Source organism: Erythrolamprus reginae, chromosome 1 (assembly GCF_031021105.1).
Source record: "Erythrolamprus reginae isolate rEryReg1 chromosome 1, rEryReg1.hap1, whole genome shotgun sequence".
NCBI lineage: Eukaryota > Metazoa > Chordata > Lepidosauria > Squamata > Dipsadidae > Erythrolamprus > Erythrolamprus reginae.
This window is the reverse complement of record NC_091950.1, coordinates 291,388,774-291,411,471: the sequence shown is the minus strand read 5'-3', so window position 1 is coordinate 291,411,471 and position 22,698 is coordinate 291,388,774. Positions and strand designations below refer to the sequence as shown.

At 36.0% G+C, this 22,698-nt stretch overlaps 1 protein-coding gene across 1 annotated transcript in view; it reads left to right on the top strand.

The window, feature by feature from the left end:
* The window catches only part of MMS22L (MMS22 like, DNA repair protein), a 104,165-nt gene that overhangs the window by 18,301 nt on the left and 63,166 nt on the right, over window positions 1-22,698 (top strand). The window contains exons 5-11 of the mRNA XM_070764781.1: window positions 332-419; window positions 503-677; window positions 3,735-3,828; window positions 8,860-8,990; window positions 11,615-11,728; window positions 15,029-15,208; window positions 21,748-21,810. Of these exons, the coding sequence (XP_070620882.1) occupies window positions 332-419; window positions 503-677; window positions 3,735-3,828; window positions 8,860-8,990; window positions 11,615-11,728; window positions 15,029-15,208; window positions 21,748-21,810 (845 nt within the window). The remainder of the gene's footprint in view (window positions 1-331; window positions 420-502; window positions 678-3,734; window positions 3,829-8,859; window positions 8,991-11,614; window positions 11,729-15,028; window positions 15,209-21,747; window positions 21,811-22,698) is intronic.

Genomic DNA, 22,698 nt, shown 5'->3' with positions numbered 1-22,698 from the left:
GTGAGGTATTTTCTGGTTTGTTACCAGGCTATGTAACAATCTTCAGTGGAGTTTAGGGGAAGCACACCTACACCTAAAGCCCTTATAAACAGGACACTAACATCCCCTAAACTCCATTGAACATGTTACCTAGCTTGTTAACCAAACTTTCAGAAACCAACCCACAAGCTCAGAGAACGAACCTTCACCCTCATCCTGCACCCGATCTACAGATATTTGCCACTATTGCAATAATAATATGTATTATTGTTTACCCTTAATGGGAACATCAAACAAAATTGTGTCGGGCCCAAACTCCTTAATAAGAGCCCATCCTTAATTTCTATTTCAGGTCAAGCTGCAAACCGTCACTTCGAAGCACATAATACGAGGCAAAAATGTGTTGAGTTCCTGCAATATGTGAAAGTTTTCATCTTCAGGTGAGAAGTGAAGCCTAACTCCTGTTTCATCCATTCTGTATATTTTCTGTTGTGTGTTACAATGTCTCCATGAATTTCTTCAGGTACCTGGAGCCACATGAAACAGAAGACGAATTGTTCCATCCATATGAGAAACAAGAAGCACAACTCCCTTCCTTGATTGTTGAAGAACTCTATTCTTTGACACTGCATATTGGCCGCCTACATGACCTCCCTGCTTCCTTTCTAGAAGGAAATACCATTCTGCCTCAAGCAAAGGTTTTCTGCCTATCTTTTTCTTTTTCTTTGTAAATAATACAGTAGTACCTCTAGATACAAGCTGCTCCACATGCGAGTATTCCAAGTTATGAGCCGCGACACAAGCAAAATTTCTGTTCAACACCCGAGCTCAAATTCAGGATATGAGCCGAGCTTCCACTAGGTGGCGCAAGAATCTCCTTTCTTCCAGTTATCTCGGCGCGAAAAACAAAGTCTAAAGGCATTCGTTCGAGATGCAAGTTGATCGACTTACGAGCTCAGGTCTGGAACGAATTAAACTCGTATGTCGAGGTACCACTGTATTATCAAATATGAGGATCATGCAGAAATGCAGAATACAGTGTTCCCTTGATTTTCGCGGGTTCGAACTTCGCGAAAAGTCTATACCACGGTTTTTCAAAAATATTAATTAAAAAATACTTTGCGGGTTTTTTCCCTATACCGCGGTTTTTCCCGCCCGATGACGTCATATGTCATTGCCAAGCTTTCATCCGCCTTTAATAAAATTATTTTTAATAAACTTTAATAAATAAACATGGTGAGTAATGATCTAAATGGTTGCTAAGGGAATGGGAAATTGCACTTTAGGGGTTTAAAGTGTTACGGGAAGGCTTGTGATACTGTTCATAGCCAAAAATAGTGTATTTACTTCTGCATCTCTACTTCGCGGAAATTCGACTTTCGCGGGTGGTCTCGGAACGCATCCCCTGCGAAAATCGAGGGAACACTGTGTATTATTTGTAAATTTTGGGACATTAATGAGAAGCCACAGGGGAATGTTATAAGACATGGCACAAAGTTGGTACCATTATCAAGTGATCACTTAAAAGGTGATGTTTCTAGGCTCATCTCTTGGCATAGATATGGGAAATCTCTAACTTGTAGGCCAGCCCCCAGGAGGTTTCTCATCTAGCCTGTTGGGCATCATACATAGGTCCTGGCCTTTATTCCCCATTAATTCTGAATTTGAGGGGGATTTTGTCTCTAGTATGCATCTGTGTGAGATACTGTACATTAGGACATCTGACTTCTAGAATACATGTACTGTATCTTTAAGAATGGATGGAGAGGAGGGGTAGGAGAGTTTAGTGTCTCTGCTCATTATTTTCATTCAGTTCCCAAGGTCTCCACCCAAGTTCAGTTTCCCCTTTGTTTTCTTTCCCTCCACTATTTTAGGGAATTTTTCAAAAGTTTCTCAGTGGCTAGTAAGATAGAGAATCCTATTTTCATAGGATAGTGTACTCGACCTGTATAAAAGTAGGAAAAGTACTTAGCATCCCCACACTTTCCCTGAACTCAGAAGAGTTGAATTGTTCATTGTTTCAAAAACAAAAAACAAAACCCCAGAAGTTCATGTAATATATTGAACCATTACTCTTAGATGTATAGGAAATTCAGAATATTATAGTTAATATAATAATATGTATGCTGGGATAAAAATGAAAAACATTCCTGGGGGTAAAAAGGAAATAAAAATATATACAGGGAGTTCTCATTTAGCAACTGTCTTGTTTAGTTATAATAGTATTGAAAATGTAGCTTTGTGACCAATTTTCATATTTATGAGCTTCACAGGTCTGTAAAGCAAAGGAAACAGAAGTAAGAGTATAAGCATAGTTGAAGTTTCACTTAGGGACCTTTTTACTTGACTACCAAGTTGCCAGTCCCAGTTGTTACTAAGTGACGATTACCTGTAGTAGTGCTATCATTTTTAAATGACTGGATACCTTTTTACAATAGTAATAAACTGGGTCTTACAGTTTTCATTATTAAATAATTGTCTTTTCTCTCTGAGTTCTGTTAAAAATGACAATATTTGGCAACATTTTAATAATACAGTGATGCCTCGTCATACAAACTTTTCGAGATACAAACCCGGGGTTTAAGATTTTTTTGCCTCTTCGTACAAACTATTTTCACCTTACAAACCCACCGCCGCTGCTGGGATGCCCTGCCTCCGGACTTCCGTTGCCAGCGAAGCACCCGTTTTTGCGCTGCTGGGATTCCCCTGAGGCTCCCCTCCATGGGAAACCCCACCTCCGGACTTCCGTGTTTTTGTGGTGCTGCAGGGGAATCCCAGCAGGGATATCCCAGCAGCGCAAAAACTAGCGCTTCCCTAGCAATGGAAGTCCGGAGGTGGGGTTTCCCAGCGAGGGAAGCCTCAGTGAAATCGCAGCATCGCAAAAACACAGAGGTCCAGAGGTGGGGTTTCAAGGACTTTGGTGTTTTTGCGATGCTGCGATTTCACTGATGCTCCCTTCGCTGGGAAACCCAACCTCCGGACTTCCGTTGCCAGCGAAGCGCTCATTTTTGCAATGCTGGGATTCCCCTGCAGCATTGCAAAAACACAGAAGTCCAGAGGTGGGGTTTCCCATAGAGGGGAACCTCAAGGGAATCCCAGCCGCGCAAAAACGGGCGCTTCGGCTGGCAAAAGGGGTGAATTTTGGGCTTGCACGCATTAATTGCTTTTCCATTGATTCCTATGGGAAACATTGTTTCGTCTTACAAACTTATCACCTTAAAAACTTCATCCCGGAACCAATTAAGTTTGTAAGACAGGGTATCACTGTATTACGTGTACAGTGTTCCCTCGCTTTTCGCGGGGGATGCGTTCCGAGACTGCCCGCGAAAGTCGAATTTCCGCGAAGTAGAGATGCGGAAGTAAATACACTATTTTTGGCTATGAACAGTATCACAAGCCTTCCCTTAACCCTTTAAACCCCTAAATTGCAATTTTCCATTCCCTTAGCAACCATTCAGATTATTACTCACCATATTTATTTATTAAAGTTTATTTAAAAAAAATTTATTAAAGGCAGACGAAAGTTTGGCGATGACATATGACGTCATTGGGTGGGAAAAACCGTGGTATAGACTTTCCGCGAAGTTTGAACCCGCGAAAATCGAGGGAACACTGTATCCTGCTACATTAATTATCAATCTTTTTCCAACACATGGAAGGCCAGTTAATTTTAAAATCTTTATATGTCACAATGTATTCTGCATATAGAAATTAAAATATAACATATATTTTTCTTGGATATTTTTTTAATATAGTTATTTCCTCCATCATGGCACTTGCTGCATCTGTACCTAGACATTCACTGGTCAGTGTTAGAAATCCTCCATCTTCTTGGTGAAAAGATGCAAAGTGAGTCACTTTGTTTATATCTTTTGTGTGATTGTATGTTGGGATTTGAAAGGATAAACAAAATACATGGAAATAACATGCTAAAACGTTAGTCCCAAAATGAGTTCATATTCTGTAGTCTTCATAAAGAAGTGTATTTAATGTTTGTTTATTTATTTATTTACTGGATTTGCATGCCGCCCCTCTCCGTAGACTCAGGGCGGCTTACAACATGTTAGCAATAGCACTTTTTAACAGAGCCAGAATATTTCCTCCACAATCCGGGTCCTCATTTTACCCACCCCGGAAGGATGGAAGGCTGAGTCAGCCTTGAGCCGGTGATGAGATTTGAACCGCTGACCTTCAGATCTATAGTCAGCTTCAGTGGCCTGCAGTACAGCACTCTACCTGCTGCGCCACCCTGGCTCTATTAGTTATTAGCCAAGGATCATACCTGATCCAAACTACTCTTGATTTGGTCCTTCCACTCCCAAGACTTGATAAGATAAGGGATGGCCTTCTTTTCAACTCACCCAACTGCCTACATCTCCCCATCGCTTCCCTTTTGACCACCCTACATTCCATTGTCCCTGCCACCGCTGACCTGGCCATTACAATCTGCTTTCCAATGGCTATGCACATTTTAGACAAGAGATCAGCATGGCCTTGGGAAGAAGCCTGGCACGGTCAGCAGCTGCCTAAAGAAAGAGGTTAGTTGTTATCTCAGTGGCACGAAGAAGACAGTGAAGGTTGTCTGGGGGGTGTAAGAGTGGCAGGGCCAGCAGAAGGGGGGCAGATAGGTAGATGGAAGTGCCTGTGGTCATAAATGCTGAAGAGCTGCCAAGTACCCAAATTTTGATTTTGGATGTGCTGCAACGGCTGTATGTTTAGGGACTTGGTATAATCACAATGTCCCTGAACGATTTAGGTACAATTTAGTTTCTGAACAAATGGTCATACCTCAAGAATCATAAAATTTTCAGTGACAAAATTAAGCTTCGTTTTAATTAGTCAGTTCTGGCTCTTAACTCTGAGATTACAGCATTTGTTCAGCTTTGATGCCTCCTTACGTGCAGGACACGGTGGACAAACACAAGAAAAATGATGCAGTCTGCGAAAGGAGGAAGAGAAGTTGTGGGCTGCGTTATTGATGTCAGGCATCTCCATCCTTTATTCTTTCTACATACTGATATTCTTACATCAATCTTCATATTTTAAATGTGGTAATTCCATTGCCTCTAGGATTTTGGTTGGTAGCTGATGGATCTATTAAGATTCTTAAAGCAGGACTTCATGGCCAGGTTTAGCAAGTTGATATTAAAAATTCAAATTTTCAGATGTAATGGGAAACACTCGTTTAAGTATACTAGGATTACAATCGTTTGATCAGTTTGTTTATTTTTGCTTGCAAAATTGGCATTTTAAATGCTTCTGTTTATTTATTTACAGTTTCAATTTTTATAGCCGTACATTTGCCCACAGCTCTATTAAGACCAACGCTTATACAATGGTTGCTAAGACTATCTAGTAACAAATGAATTTAAGATTCACGGAAGTGCAGTAAAAATATTTCTAAGTAATTCACCAAGAAATGAAAGAGAAACTGAAATATGGAAAGAGATTGTGCTTCCTGTTACTTTTTGCTGTTTAGGGAAAGAGTCCAAACATGTTTTTAAACTATGGTAGCTAAATGAAACAGAAAAAAACAGATTACCGTCTTATGTGGATATGTGGTGATTGGGAAGATCGGTCTTCGTCATCCTCGTGCCTTCCAGGATATGATAAACTTGAGTTCCTGGTATCCTAAAGTGGCAAAATGGCAGTGAATTATGGAGACTGAAATCTGATATTATGTTGAAATTGAGACAATGTTCTGAAACAACCAGTATGGGGATTCCTAAAATAGGTTATTTCTGCTTCATTTCTTTTAACTATAATCATCTAGTCCTTAAATTATAAATTATAAACAGCTTTAATGAGATTGATTCATCTGTGCAGCACCATTTTTTAAAATCAATGAATAACTCAACTGATTTATATAATTTCACAGCAAAACCTCACTTATAAATCAATTTAAAAGATCAATGCATCTATCCATTTATTATTTGTCCTATTGATTTAAAATCAATAAACACGTACTGTCCTTTTGATTTTGATGGCATTTCTAACTTAATTCTTTACAAATATATTTTGTTTTCATTGTATTTTGAGAGGGTAAAAGGTCCTTACACAAATTGCACGCTCAACAGTCTGTAAATGTTACAGCACAATTCTAAACTTAACAGTTATCTTTATTAATGAAGTTATAAAAATATTTTGAAGGCACATGGTGTAATGTGTGCTCACATGTGATTATTCTGCAATATTTTTAAAATGCATTGCAAGTTCTCATAATATTTTTTAAAATACAATGTTTAAAATTACTCATTCTAAATACATTGTGGTGTCAAAATGGCAGCCAATGAAGCATAAAAATATACTCAGATTTTTTAAAAAAAACACAATTCCTTGATTGACAACTCCATTTTAAAGGGATCGGTGGTAACCAGACATAATTCAGCACTGATGTACAGTACTGTCAATCTAAGCTGCTGAATGATAGATGAATGCCACTTATTTCTAACTTCTCTCTACCTCCCTGTACTTCCACAAGTTTATTTAATAATTTATTAAAAGTTATAAATTAAGTGACAACAAGGCACCCTATTACATTTACGCCATGTATGTTCTGTGTACTCAGACTACTTTACCCTAAATATTTGTTCTTGGAGTTGCACAATATAAGGAGAGGGTGATATTGTGAATTGGGCAAACACTGAAGGTCACACACCATAGTAGGAAAGTTTGTTCAGATTCACTGTGAGAGCTAATTTAACACATGGCTGAAAGAGAAAACACAAGTATTTTGAACATTATATCCATCTTTATTATGTTTTACAATCAGTTGTTCCAGGTTCAGGCTGGTTCTCTCAACTTGAAGGCTTTGCTCACCCACCTGGGACGTTTCCGTGCATGCGCAGAAGTGTCACAAACACATGAGAACCAGTAGCAAAAACATTTAGAACTCACTACTGTTTACAATGCTTAATCCTAGATGTATATTATTTAACAATAAGAACTTAAAGTTTGCAATAAAAGCTAGTGTGTGGTTCTTTTGGTCTGAGGAGTTGTTTACACTGCTGTGCCTTCCTTCTAAATATTGCTTTTATTCCTCCTAAATTTTAGAATTTCCTTTCAGTAGTCAGAGAGAAAAGGGGACATAGAGCAGCTTAAGAAATGTTGGGGAAATGCAGAACACATACCATCTTCAGATATAAGAACAGTTTTTCCCCGAACACCATCACTCTACTAAACAAATAATTCCCTCAACACTGTCAGACTTTCTACTAAATCTGCACTTCTACTCTACTAGTTTTTCTCAACATTCCTATCACCCATTTCCTCCCATGTTGACTGTATGACTGTAACTTGTTGCGTATATCCTAAGATTTTTATTAATATTGCTTCTTCATTGCTTATTTGACCCCTATGACAATCATTAAGTGTTGTACCACATGATTCTTGACAAATGTATCTTTTATTTTATGTACGTTGAGAGCATATGCACCAAGACAAATTCCTTGTGTGTCCAATCACACTTGGCCAATAAAATTCTATTCTATTCTAATTCTCCTAAGTTCCCTTCCTACCCATGCATACAGTGGTGCTTTCTCAAGTGGAGGGAAGTGTTTTTAATAGGAAAGTGAACACAAGAACAAGGGGACACAATCTGAAGTTAGTTGGGGGAAAGATCAAAAGCAACATGAGAAAATATTATTTTACTGAAAGAGTAGTAGCTCCTTGGAACGAACTTCCAGCAGACGTGGTTGGTAAATCCACAGTAACTGAATTTAAACATGTCTGGGATAAATATATATCCATCCTAAGATAAAATACAGAAAATAGTATAAGGGCAGACTAGATGGACCATGAGGTCTTTTTCTGCCGTCAGTCTTCTATGTTTCTAATGCTTTCCCTCTCCGCAGTCCTAATTGAACATAAATAGCCAGTGGTATTCCCCTTCCTCTCCCTGTTCCTGAGCTATCTCCAAATGTAAATACCTTGTTTCCCCAAAAACAAGACAGCCTCCCAAAATAAGCCCTCCTTTGAAAATAAGCCTTCCCTGAAAATATTTAAACACATGCACAGCCGGTCCCCACCAATTCCTCTGGTTAGGGTTAGGGAGAAATCAAGTAAGACAGCCCCTTCTTGCTCCACGCACCTCCTCAAAAATAAGGCCAAGTGCTTATTTTGAGGTTCAAAAAAATATAAGACAGGGTCTTATTTTGGAGGGGAAATGGCAGCATTCTTGCAGAGGCCATTTGAAGCATGCACTGCTGGAGGAGGAAACAGTAAAGGAATTCCTATGTATTATGATAGTAATTTTGGATCAAAGTTAATTATTCTTAGAGGAAACTAACGAAGCTGTGGTAAGGAAATCAGCATTAATTTCACCATGACCAATTTAGTCTATAAAGCTTCCTGTATAGATAAGTATGATATGAAATATTAAAAAAACCTTTTTATTGGGAAGCAGGGAGGAAATGGTTTGCAATTAAATATTTTGCATGGCCCTACAAGAATCTATATCTAAAACTGGATATAAGATTCTGTTTCTGAACCAACACTAGTCATTTTCATTCTGTTGCAAAGATAGTTATATCAACTTTTTATTTCATTTATTTATTTTTATACTGCCTTGGGTTGTTTTTTAATTAACTCAAGGTGATGAGCATTCTATTTTCCACACAACAAGATGAGGTGTATTAATAAGTATATTTGGGACTTTGTGAGGTGGGTTGGGCTAAGAGAGAAATTGACTGGTCCAAGATCACCCACAAATGTTACCTCAAATGATACAAATTTTGAGATTTTCTGTATGATAAATTTAGAAAATGAATGACTATAGGTTTGGTTTGAGTTGTTTGTTTGTTTGTTTGTTTTTGCACTGAAAATATATTTCTCTTTCTACATTCATTAATTCAGTTTTCTCACTATATTTGTATTTTCTAGGGCAAACCATATATGCTCACAGATTTACAAATTTAACTGGAGAAAATCTAACCAATATCAGTTTGTTCGAAGATCACTGTGGTAATCTCTTATCTGATCTGATAAGTTTGTCTGTTAAGAGATATTCAAAGGTATTGCAATTTTATTCAATATTATGGTAATATTGCCTAAATTTCTGAGACAGTAGAAATGTATCTATTAATATATATATTAAAACAATATTTCCCAGATAAATTCATCAGTGTTCTTGGTTCGGTGCTACTTCTATTAATTCACCTGGGTGAGGTGGTTAAATGCAAATACAGCTTGAAAAATGCCTTTATCCAGAAATGAAGTCTGTGGACTCAAAATGAGCAATGTCTTTGGCAAGTGGAAAACTCCAAATACTCCTTTTTCCTATGGCCCTAATGTTCTAAAGAGGTCAACAGTCTTTAGACTGTGACAGGAAACAAAAGAGCTGGTTACAAGAGTTATTTCATATCCATTTATCTCCTAATTTTAGTTGTACATTTATTATAAAATGGGGGGGCATGCCCCGACACACATATAAACACACACACACACACACACACACACACACAATATTTAGTACTCTACTTTAAAAAAAAAACAGTATGTTTGATTAATCATTCTTATGCATTGTTTCCCCTTCCAAAGTTCCCAAGTGCAAAATAAATTATTCAGCTAATTAATTCTAAACTATCAAATAGGTTAGTCTTGAATTGGATAAAGGGCAAATCTACATGACATGTAAAAAGTAAGTATTTATTTTCCAAATGCAATGCAAAATGGAGTGAAACTTTTTAAATCTTAAAAGGGGAGTGGTATTCCATTGCTATGTGTGACTACAATACCACCTGCTGGTATATCAAGGTATAACTCATTTGATTAAAGATGGCAGACTAACAATTCAGGAAATATTGCATTGCTTCTGAACATTGTAGTGTTGTTATTCCATCATGTATGGAATTAAACTGGTGAATTTATAGGTTCTATCATAAAAACTAGTGTTGAATCATTTGAAAATATTGGTTTATTTAGCAATAACATAGTTTTATCATACTTTCAGGAATAGAGAGTTTACAGAGTTAAAGCTGTAGAAATTTCTTAAAAACTATTTATGCAGTCTATGGCTTTATTTTTTTTCCTTTTTCATGCTGATACTGTGGGGAGAAGAAAAAGAAGTTGTTTCTTGTGTGTCCCTTTTATTTGAATTATTGTAAAATCCATGTTTCTCTGCATGATAGAGTATAACAGGTAGCGAGTTATGTTTGACTATCACTAAGGTTTTAACTATAATGTCAGCCATCCTGAATGGTAGTCCTTAATATCTGACATGTAACTTTAAACAATCACAGTACAGTGTTCCCTCGACTTTCGCGGGGAATGCGTTCCGAGACCACCCGCGAAAGTCGAATTTCCGCGAAGTAGAGATGCGGAAGTAAATACACTATTTTTGGCTATGAATAGTATCCCAAGCCTTCCCTTAACACTTTAAACCCCTAAATTACAATTTCCCATTCCCTTAGCAAGCATTTAGATTATTACTCACCATGTTTATTTAAAAAAATTTTTTTAAAGGCAGACGAAAGTTTGGCAATGAGATATGACGTCATCGGGTGGGAAAAACCGTGGTATAGGGGGGAAACTGCAAAGTATTTTTTAATTAATATTTTTGAAAAACCGTGGTATAGACGTTTCGCGAAGTTCGAACCCACGAAAATCGAGGGAACACTGTAGTTAAGAACAAGTTCTGTTGAATTCGTCAAACTGATACTAAGAAAATATAGAGAGGATAAGGCATAGACTTAATGTACTAGTTTTAAAAGCATTTTTCCAGAATGTTAAACAAATTTGCTTATGCATTATTTAATAATGGTCAGTCAGTGTGGCACTTGAAATTTCAAATATAACCAGATAATTTAAATGTGATTTTTAAATTGCTTTTGAGAGTCAGAAGTGTTTCTAGAATGGAACAGGAAGAAGGAAGTCACCACAATTACCTAAGATTCTAAGTTTTAACAGTAGGACAGTTTCAGTAATTTTTCACCAATAAAGAAGCAATCAATGTGTATGAAGCATTTTGAGATGAATGCTCCTTAAATATTTTCTTAGTATTAGACACATAAGTACCATATTTTTCGGACTATAAAACTCACCCATTTTTTTGTAAAGATGTGGGTGCTTTTGACTTCCCCCAGCCCCCAGAAGCACTGAGCAGGCCTCTGAAATCCCGTGTGAATTCCGTTTGCAAAAATGGGATGCAGGGGGTGGGGCTTCGTGTGGCCAAAACTGGCTATATTTGGTGTATAAGACACAATAATATTTCCACCCTCTTTTATGGGGGGGGGGATGTGTGTCATACTCTGAGAAATATGGTAATTCTTCTGGTTTTGACAGATCTAGATAAGCCACTTTCTCTTTTTCTCTAACATACACACCTATCCATTTTCTTACTTAAAAGAGTCACTTCTGAAAAATTGCAGTAGCTGAAGAAATTATAAGACCACAAAGAAAATGTGCAGTCTTTAAATTTGTATTTCAAGCACATGCATACAAAGATCTGGCAGCTTCTTTTTTTTTCCAAAAAGAAAGAAAGACAGTTTTTTTATACTACCTGTTAGATGGCTTCATCTTTTTTATATTTACAGTTCAGTACTTAAGTGATATTTTTCAACTGCTTCCTTCATCTCTGAAGCTTGTTCATGTATAAATGTTTTCTGCCTTCTCTGAGTTAAAATGTCATTTGTTTCAGGTTAGGTTCTCTGAAGCTCTTATTACCCACCACTATTCTTGTACCTGTATAAAAGAGCTGTGGGTTATGCTTATTCACCTGCTTGACCACAGAAATAAAGCATCTCTTACCGAGGTAGGACTTGTTACATTCCCAGCATGAAGACATTTCATGAAACAGATTGTGTTGGAAACCTGCAGAAATTCATAGTTTGACAAATATATCAAACGGTTTTATCTATCCCATAGGCAAACCTATATCAAAGATGTTGCTTTTTTCCCCCTAAGAAGTTTATGTTAGTTGACCAGCACGATCAAATAATTTTCAGCATGGTATTGCTGTATGTTATCAGGAGTAAGGCAACCATCCATTCACACTTAGTTGGGGAATTATTAGCACTGCAGTAGTTTAAAGAATCAATAGCCCAATAAGCGATTCTTTCCACCACTAAGAATTTATAGTTAAAATTTCTGGTATTTGGCCCTGGGGAGGTCAGTCATAAATTAATACTACATATACAGACAATAGTCATAACTTCCTCATAGGCTCTATCTTCTCCTCATATGTGTTGCGGGTTTCAACTATTCTAAACTAATTTAAATTATAGCTCATAGAACTTCTGCTTTACTAAACAGTAAATACATTTAGTATGGTGAATATATGTATCCCAGAATAATGTTGCAGGATCAAATCTGGGTCAGTCACCAGGACCAATGGAATTGAATCAAATCTAGTGTACAAACTAGTAATAATAAATCTTGATCATAGAAATCATAAAAATACATTCATCATAAATCATAAAGTACAATACTTAGTGATAGTCATGGGATACTAAATAAGCAGTCAACATAAATCATACTAGGATTATTATTATTATTATTATTATTATTATTATTATTATTATTAATTGGATTTGTATGCCTCCCCTCTCTGCAGACTCAATTTATATATTATAAATTATACAATTTATATTGTTTATTTAGGATACTAAATAAACAATATAAATTGTAAGATACAAGCAACAGAAGATTGAGTAGTCTTCTGAGCTTTCAGATTCGGGTTGGAGCCCATCCTTAAGGAACTTCTCTCTAGCAGAATGTGACAAATTGGATCCTATGTACATTGAAAAATGGTTATTGATTACATTAAATGGGGTGGTAAGGTATTGTACTGTTACATTATTTTACTGTCATTTATTGTTTTTACTTATTTTTGGTGGGTCCATGATCTTATTACTATAAAGAACAAAAGTAAATGTTGGATGTATTAATGTAGAATACTGCTAGAATTGATTTTTTAAAAATTGAACAATTTGCCTGAGTATAAATAATCACAAAACATCACAAACACAATCTTGGAGAATCCTGAAACCTATCTTTATTTCCACTAAATAATAACAAATCCCTGCCTCATCTAGTTTGTCCTTCTCTTGATTATACTGAAAATATTCACTGTCCTTTATAATACAGTATATAATCTGAAGATGGTTTCTTAAACTATAGTTACAACATGAAATTTATATCTAAAATAGCTAGAAAGCATCAGGTTGCCTATCCCTACCTTAGTTGCATAATTTGCATTATAAAGGTTTGTTCAGAAATTGTTGATTGAGATGTAGCTGACCTTGATTTGATTCTTTTATCTGTTTTATCAGTCCTACAATCGAGACTTGATTTTACTCTTACTCTGTTACAGGCCTATGCCAAATGGCTTTTCTCCATAGATTGTCCCCCAAGATGGTATACACTTATATTAATGGTATATTTTGACTGCATTCATGGGAACGTAAATCATATTAAGTCTACAGTGAAGGTCAAATAATTAATATACCCTTATCCAATTCAGAACCTGAGTTCATTAAGAAAAATGTATCATCAAAATAGAATTACGTAGAACGGAGGTGTCAAAGTTGATTTCATTGAGGGCTGCATCAGGGTTGTGTTTGACCTCGGGGGCCTGGGATGGGTGTGGCCAGCTCATTACTCGTGTCATCAAATGCCACTTTGCTCGTAGTTTATTTGGCTATCACTCTGCCAGTGAAAATGAAGCTCATGAGGACAATGCACAGCGTTCCTAGGCTCCATTTTCAGGTATGTCGGCCTCCTGCAGCCCTCTGCCAATGAAAATGAAACCCAGGAGGCTGTTGCAGTTGAAAACAAAGCCTGGGAGGGCCACGCTCCATTTTCACTGGCAGAGGCACCACAGGCTGCTCCTTCGGTGTTTCCAGGGCAGCCCCAAAGGCTAGATCTAAGCATCCCGTGGGCCAGATCAGGCCCACAGGCCTTGAGTTTGACATCCCTGACATAGAATAACTAATATTTGGCTATCAGTGGATTTTGTATCTGTTCTGGAAATATTGATCTCTATGTGAATGTGCATTTGTGTACATATTCACTCAGAAATGTAAGTACAGTGATACCTCGTCTTACAAATGCCTCATCATACAAACTTTTCGAGATACAAACCCGGGGTTTAAGATTTTTTTGCCTCTTCTTACAAACTATTTTCACCTTACAAACCCACCACCACTGGAATGCTCTGCCTCCAGACTTCCATTGCCAGCGAAGCACCCGTTTTTGCACTGCTGGGATTCCCTTGAGGCTCCCCTCCATGGGAAACCCCACCTCTGGACTTCTGTGTTTTTGTGATGCTGCAGGGGAATCCCACCAGCTCAAAAACGGGTGCTTCGCTGGCAACGGAAGTCCGGAGGTGAGGTTTCCCAGCGAGGGGAGCTTCAGTGAAATCGCAACATTGCAAAAACACAGAGGTCTGGAGGTGGGGTTTCGAGGACTTTGGTGTTTTTGCGATGCTGCGATTTCACTGATGCTCCCTTCGCTGGGAAACTCCACCTTCGGACTTCCGTTGCCAGCGAAGCGCTTGTTTTTGCGATGTTGGGATTCTCCTGCTGGGATTCCCCTGCAGCATCGCAAAAACACAGAAGTCCAGAGGTGGGATTTCCCATGGAGGGGAGCCTCAGGGGAATCTCAGCAGTGCAAAAACGGGTGCTTCGGCTGGCAAAAGGGGTGAATTTTGGGCTTGCACGCATTAATTGCTTTTCCATTGATTCCTATGGGAAACATTGTTTCATCTTACAAACTTTTCACCTTAAGAACCTTGTCCCGGAACCAATTAAGTTTGTAAGACAAGGTATCACTGTATACGAGTATCACGAGTCTGCGGAGAGGGGCGGCATACAAATGTAAATAAATAAATAAATATATATATATATAAATGAAAGTACTGTATATCCAAAGGTATGTTTAAAAATTTAGCTGAGAAAAAGATCAGATTGTTTTCTCTTTCAGCCTCAAAATTTGTCCTGTGTAATCTGCTATCTGGTGAAGCAAAAGAGCCAATAGGAAAAAATTCTCAAGAGCTAAGCAGATGGCTGAAGTGTGCAGGTTTTCTTTTTAAAACTGTTGCTTTTCTTTACAGTCTTTCTGGAACTGGCTAAATAAAATTCTGAAGAAAGTATTCGGAAAAAACAATGGTACCGATTCGGTATCTGCCTTTGAATCAATTCCATGCAAAGATCCACTGAGCTTCAGTTGGTGGATTATAACCCACTTGGCACCACTTTATCATATTGACCGGAATGGATGTACAGATGAAAAGGCAAGTTTGTTCCTTTTTCGATGAGGAATATTTGTAAGGCATTTTGAATATTTTCTTAATTTCCTCAAAAGTTTTAATACTTATCAACAAAATGGCATATAAATTTCTTAAAATGTCAGCTTCAGGAATCTTAATCTTACCTACCTTTGAGGGTTTTTTTTAAAAAAAATGCTTAAAAGGTGAAATGACAGGCACCAATTTAATAACAAGACAATATTAATGGTCAAAAGTTACAATGTGCTTTTAATCATTACATTCCTGTTGTACAAATATTTATTCTTTAAGCTTACTGAGAGTATATCAGTATGAAAAAAAAATCATTGTTATGGTTGTTGATTTAGAAGGAATGTACTATAATGGGGGTAATCTTGAATTATGGAATGTTTTGCACAATTATGTTGTTGAAGGTTGGTGCTGAATGCAGTAAGAGCGGTAGATAAAGGATCTTTTCAGAACAAATGGAGAGCTATGCAAGGTATTTGTGGAGTGTATGATGGGAAGGTGAATATATGTTTGCCTTTGTATACAAATAAAGCCATATTGTTAGCAGAAAAGTCAAATGTTTGCTGCGAGAGTTAGACTATACTATGCAGCAAGGAGCAAGAATTGAAAACTAATATTTCCACGACCAATGTAGTGGTGCTTGAGAGAGAGAGGAGAGTGAACATCTACAAGTTATCTACAGGTAGTGAAAAACTAGAGCAAGTCGATAAATTCACGTATTTGAAAGTGAGAACTTTTTAAGATGGACCAATGCTAATAGTGCAAGGTCTGAAACAAGAAATGTTTACCAAAAGAAGCAGAAATGGTTCTAGTTGAATAACATGCTGCTGCCCTCAAAGTAAGGGGCCTGACAGGAAAAATATAAATGGAATGCAGAAGGATTTAAGTGGTAAAATGTGATTTGAATGCAAAACAGAGATCAGTAGAGCTGATGGCATCTTGACACCATGTACCAATATAGGAAGCAAAATATGAATGGGGTGTAATCACGGATGATTTGAATGGTAGAAGATATTTGTGAAGGTATCTAGTGAACTAACTGGGCGTAAAGTAATTTTAACTATGTAAAAAACAAATAAAAAAGAAATCCCAAGCTTTTTTTCTTGAATTTCTTTTTTTTCTGTGCTCTGCATCTTATTTCTTACCCCAGAGGAAACAGTATTGCAATTATATGTGTATTATATATATGTTAAGCACTGAGGGTTTTCATTCAGTTGACGTAGTTTCTATTTGTGAAATTTTACATTTGTTATCATTCTTTAAGCATTACTTTATTTTCATTATATTCTTTTTTTTTAAAGCTGATCGGAGAACCTGATCAAGCCATACTACAATTTGACTTGGTTTTAGAATGGCATATAACCCCAGCCAATTGTGATTTGTTTTAATAAAAGCACTATTTTGTTTCTGTATAAACTCAGTCTATGAAATCCTAATGTCTGTTAAATTATTGTTATGAATTTTATACTGACCTTGAACACCATAATGAAATCTGGGTGCTTAGTGTTAATAACTTTTTGAAAATTAATTTAAAAAATGGAAACCAAAATTACTAAATAATCAGCCTTACTGAGAACATGCATACTAATTTTTGTAGTCTGATTGTCTCTGCTTGGCTTCTGCAAGCAGTAAAGACTACAGCAACCACTAAATTATCAGAAGTGAAAATCTCAACATTATGTACAAACGACATATTATAAGCTTTCCATCCTTGATAATTCTGTAGCTTTCTGCTCACCTTTTCAGGTAGAAGCAATATGTTATCAACCAAGTATAACCCAATTGCTTGTTTGGATCAATAATCTAGAAGATTGAATAACTCTTAACATTTTGTGTGATTGGAACAATATTAGAAGCTCGAAACCATACTTTCTTTCTTAATAAGAATTTGATATCTCTCGGAGATTACCACTCGGGCAAGCATTTTTGAATTTCTTTTCACTGAAAGGGATACAGCAATTGACTTGATTTCTAGGTCTGTTTCCTCTTAATAAATGAAAATGAAAAAAAATATTGATTGAAATTGTTAGTTCTAATTATTTTGATGGTAGAAGGTTTTTTTCTTCTTCTCAACCTTAAAAACATGCATACATAACAACACATATACCCTCAATGATTAACAAGATATTTGTAAAACCTCTTACATAAAAAATAATAAAGTATCCTACATTACATTTCAAATTACAAATTATGCAGATATAATTTCAATAATTAATTATAATTTAATAAATGACAGACTAAGCAATTTTTCTTCACTTTTCAATTTTAATAATCATATTTTTAAATCTTAAATTCCATTTCCAATCTATTCTAATTTAATGTTAAGTATATGTTACATATTTATCTAATGCTGCCTCTTTTTTTCTTTTTGTCAACTGGGTTCTCTCAATCATATTTTTCATTTCTTTATCTCTTTTACATTAAATTTACATTAGCTATTCATTTTTATTTTCAATCCATTCATAAAAGTTTCCCAAATTTTATAAAACTCCGAGTCTTCTTTATCCTTAATTTTCATTGTAAGTCTATTCATTTCTGCATAGTCCATAATCTTCCTTAGTACTTCTCTTTCTGTTGGCATAAAAATATTTTAGGTTTTAAGTCAATACTTTGTTTCAATATCTTCTCAATCCATATTTGGACCCCTGACCAATATTTTTTTGGCTTCTGTCCACCACATATAAAAAGAGTATGTGATTACATTTCCAACACTTCGTCAATTTATTCTTAAACATTTTTGCTAGTCTCTCTGGAGACATATACCATCTATAAAACATCGATATTTTCTTTAAATGCTGTTGCCATCGTTATTTTATAATTCCTTTCCCATAGTTGCTGCCACAAGTTCATATCTATTGTATGTCCTCATCTGTTTTATCATTGTCTCTTTCACTTGGTCAAATTCTAGTTCAACAGAGTGTGCTAAATATTTTGAAGTATCAGATTTTGTCATCAGTAGTCTTAAGATGTTGGTTATTTCTCATTAAATAGGAAATGGCTATGTTTAAGTTAAAGTGATCAAGATATAGAAGAAACATACTACTAGCTTAAATTGCCTTACCTTTAGTTGATGGTAGATGCACAATACCTGTGTTATATTTTAAAATAATTATTTTATATCTTCAGATTGTCTGTTTTGGAAATCTACTGTTGTACCTTGAAGATTAAATTATTAAAAATAATGTTTTGATACTATAACAGACTAGAATTGATATGCATACTCACATGGTTTCAATTTCAAAAACATTTAAATATATTGACGTTTATAACTAAACATATATTAAAAACAAAATTAGGAAAGATCTATACAGCATCAAAAGTATATGACTTGGTTTGCACATTGTAGTATTCCATTATATAATTTATTTAATTTTGGCTTAATGCTAAATGTTTGCTGCCATTTATTTAGTCACCTTTGATATCTCCATCAATTTTGATTGATATTTAGTGGTAGCAATATGGCTTGGATTAAAATTGGAGTGTCAAATTTCTCTAAGAAAATATCTAACTTTTAAAAAATTTGTAAAATACAGATAGATCTCTGTCTTTTTCTTAACAATCAAAGACTCTGCATTATCATATTCTTAAAGGCTATATTCATAAATTCCAAAAACCAAATAGAATTAGAAATATTACAACTTTTGAACATTGCAGGGGTCGATTTTAATGCTGCTCAGGGCTACCAAATATAGTTTGAATGACTTTGAGCTAAATATTCTTACCTTTGAATAGTTTAAAATACTTTCTAAGATAAGCGAAGAGTGCTTTCCAGCTGAGCAGCTTAGCAACTCAACAAGTGAACCAGAAGAAGAAACTAGATTCTTTTTGCATAGAGTTAAAAAGAAATGTTGCCTATATACGTAAAGTTGCAATTCAAGTTGTATTTTTAAGTAACATGACAAATGAATGCAAAATCATATTTCATGCTATTAGCTCAAAACTACATGTGTGTTTGTTTAGCAGATGGTATCACAAATGTTTTCCTTAGGCAGAAATGACAGATATACTAAGGGAGTTAATATTTTGCGATGGTTTATGAAAATCTATATTTCCAAGGCAAAACACTTTTTACTCAAGATAGAAAATGGTTGTCGTTTCTTCACTGTTGTGGCTTTTTAGTTCAAGACTTGAACACCTTTTGAACGGTATTTATAAACTTTATGTAAATTGACGGGCTTAATTCCTTATTCTTCATTGACTATAGACCAAATTAGAGAGGGCAGTAATCATTTCTAGATATTCTCATACATTTCATTAACACGACATGGTTAAGAATTTCAGAAAAACTAACTTATAACACATGCTGGCTATGATCTTTAGAAAGAGGTCTAAATGAACAAATTGCTGGTTGTGATTCATATTAAATCCACTGAAATTAGCTGCATTCTCAATCCTTTAACTATAGCATAGTAGACACATTGAATTTAGAACATGAAGGAAAATTATCCTAGTTTTATGCATTCTTCTAGGTAAATAGTGATATTAAATATTTTATTCTAACAAGAACAAGAATAAAAGCAGATTGTTCTTTGTGAGGCTCAGAAATGTACTAATTTGTAATTAGTAGTAATTTTGTACTATTTTTTGTACTAATTTAACAACAGCATAGGAAGAAGTTTTTAGGTACTAATTTTAAAAACAATGAAAAAAGAAGATAGTTTTTCACCGTTTCACTTACTTGTCATAGATACAGTCACGAGTAGAAACATGTTGGATGAGTCCCAAGCTAGTTGGTTTATCCATCTGTGCCTATTATAGCTGACCATGTATATATTGAGAATTCACTAGTCGTAGAGTGTATTTCTCAATAGCAGATATTACTAGTGATACAGGAGAGGCATTATAGCTAATATTATGTTTTCCCGAAAATAAGACCCTCTTATATTTTTTTTGAACCCTGAAATAAGTGCTTGGCCTTATTGCCATGCACTCAAAAGCCTGATTGGGCTTATCATGGGATGTCTTATTTTGGGGGGAACAGCATATCATTAAACAAACCTTCATGAATTTGTCTTCATACAATCCTCAGCTTACAAAGCATTGCTTAATAAACGTTCAAAATTGCAGTCTACCTGAAAAAGGGGAGTTAAGCCCTGGTTCTGAAGTTCCAGCACTTCCTCCCCTCTCTGCATTCACTGTGTTTTATGACAATTCTTTCTGACAGTTTAGGCCAAACCATGGCATAGCAAACAATGGGTTCACTTAACAACCGCCACAAAGTGATACAAACAGTTGACTTTCTTACAATGAATTTGATACTTTATTTATACCCTTTATGAAATAACACTTCATTCAGAGCTGAAACTTCCAACATTCAGCTTCACTGAGTGAGCCAGGTGCTACTTTTATGAAAGAAAAAGATCTCCCTATTTTCTTTCTATAAGACCTGTATACAGTGTTCCCTAAATTTTCGCGGGGGATGCGTTCCGAGACTGCTTGCGAAAGTCGAATTTCCGCGAAGTAGAGATGCGGATGTAAATACACTATTTTTGGCTATGAACAGTATCACAAGCCTTCCCTTAACACTTTAAACCCCTAAATTGCAATTTTCCATTCCCTTAGCAACCATTTAGATTATTACTCACCATGTTTATTTATTAAAGTTTATTAAAAAAATATTTATTAAAGGCAGACGTAAGTTTGGCGATGACATATGACGTCATCGGGCGGGAAAAACCGTGGTATAGGGGGGAAACCCGTGAAGTATTTTTAATTAATATTTTTGAAAAACCGTGGTATAGACATTTCGCGAAGTTCGAACCCGCGAAAATCGAGGGAACACTGTATCCTCATGTTCTTTTACTCATTTTTTCCCCCAGGTCAGAAATGTAACCTCTACATAGTTTATTTAGGTGCAATCCTGTTGGTTAGCTGAGAGATCACTGACTTCAGTACAGGTAGTCTTTGATTTAGAACAGTTCATTTAGTGACCATTTGAAGTTACAACGGCACGAGGGGAAGTGACTTATGACCCTTTTTCACACTTGCGACCATTGCAGCATCTCCATCAGTATCGAATTGCTACCGTTACCGATAAGGATGGCGTACCGGTAACGAAAATTGAACTGCGTGCACAGCTTCACTCATGCAGGCGGGTGCATGCGTCCCCGGGAGATTTTGCTTCTGCGCATGCGCAGGAAGCAAAATCTCAGGAAGGCGTGTGCGAGATTTCAGTGGGTTTTTTGCTTCTGCGCATACGCGGGCCTCGTGCATGCACAGACGCCACAAAATCATCAAAATCTCTCACACTTGCATATCCCCCCGTGATATTTTGCTTTCTGCACATGTGCAGAAGCAAATCTCGCTGGGATGCATGCGCACGCAGCAGAAGCAAAGCTGCGCATGCAGTGCACCGGTAGTGGCGGAATCGGCAAAACTCATTTAACAACTGTCTTGTTTAGCAGCAGAAATTTTGGGCTCCATTATGGTCATAAGTTGAAGACTACCTGTATGAATTGCTTATGAATAAGTTTCTACAGAGGAACTATTATTGATACTATCTATAAATTAGCTCTTTCCAACTCTTTTCCATTTAGAAACCAGTAGAATCCAACTGGTCTTACGTTGAAGATCTGCTGAAACGATCAGTCAATAGTCAAGTAAGTATTTTAATAAATAACTTGAAAGTTTGATGATGACTACTTAAAAATATAGAGGTAAGGAGTTTAATGTATCTTATTCATTCAATTACTTTCTGAAATTAATTTTGTAGCATGATCCTTGAACATCTAAGCTAAAATTCTACATAGTTTCCTTCTTGCTAGAAGAATATTCTCTTAAATGGTTGGGGTTTTTTGAAGATAAATTGTCAGATAAAGTGCATGGTAGAGATAATTATCCTGGACGTGTTACTTGGCTGCTTTGACAAGATATATTCCAAATAAGAACAGGATGCCTAGAAAATGTATACTGCATCTGAGGGTATCAAGTTGAGAGACGTGATAAGGGAGATAGTCTATTGCATTGAAAATTCAGCTATATCCTCATCACAGCAGGAAGGTGACTTGACTTGCTGAGCAATTTGTCTTACAGGCTTGAATCAAACTCTTACTGATAAGGTTGTAGCTTTTGAGCACTCATTTCATACCTTATCATTTTTCTTTCTGAAGAGCTGTTAATGCAATACTTTGTGGCCCAGAGGTCAGAAGTGACCTCCTTTTAAAAGTACTTTTAAGTATGCCGCACATATTAATGTGGCATTTTTGTGTGAATTTGTTCTTGGTTGCATGATATAAAATAGTAAATTAGTATCAACCATTACATAAATAATTTGTTTGAGTTGTTTTGTGTAGCTAAAGAGAGCTGGTCACATAGGCAAAGGGTTAGTCTTCCTTTTGACTTTAACTAAGCCAAATTATGAATTAAACTAATGAATTCATATTTTTAGTTCAGATTCCATGTACTAAAACATTATGAAGCTTCCTGTTTAAAGAGGACAATTGTACTGTGCTGTTGTTCCATTTTCTCCCTTTTCCTCATAATTGTCC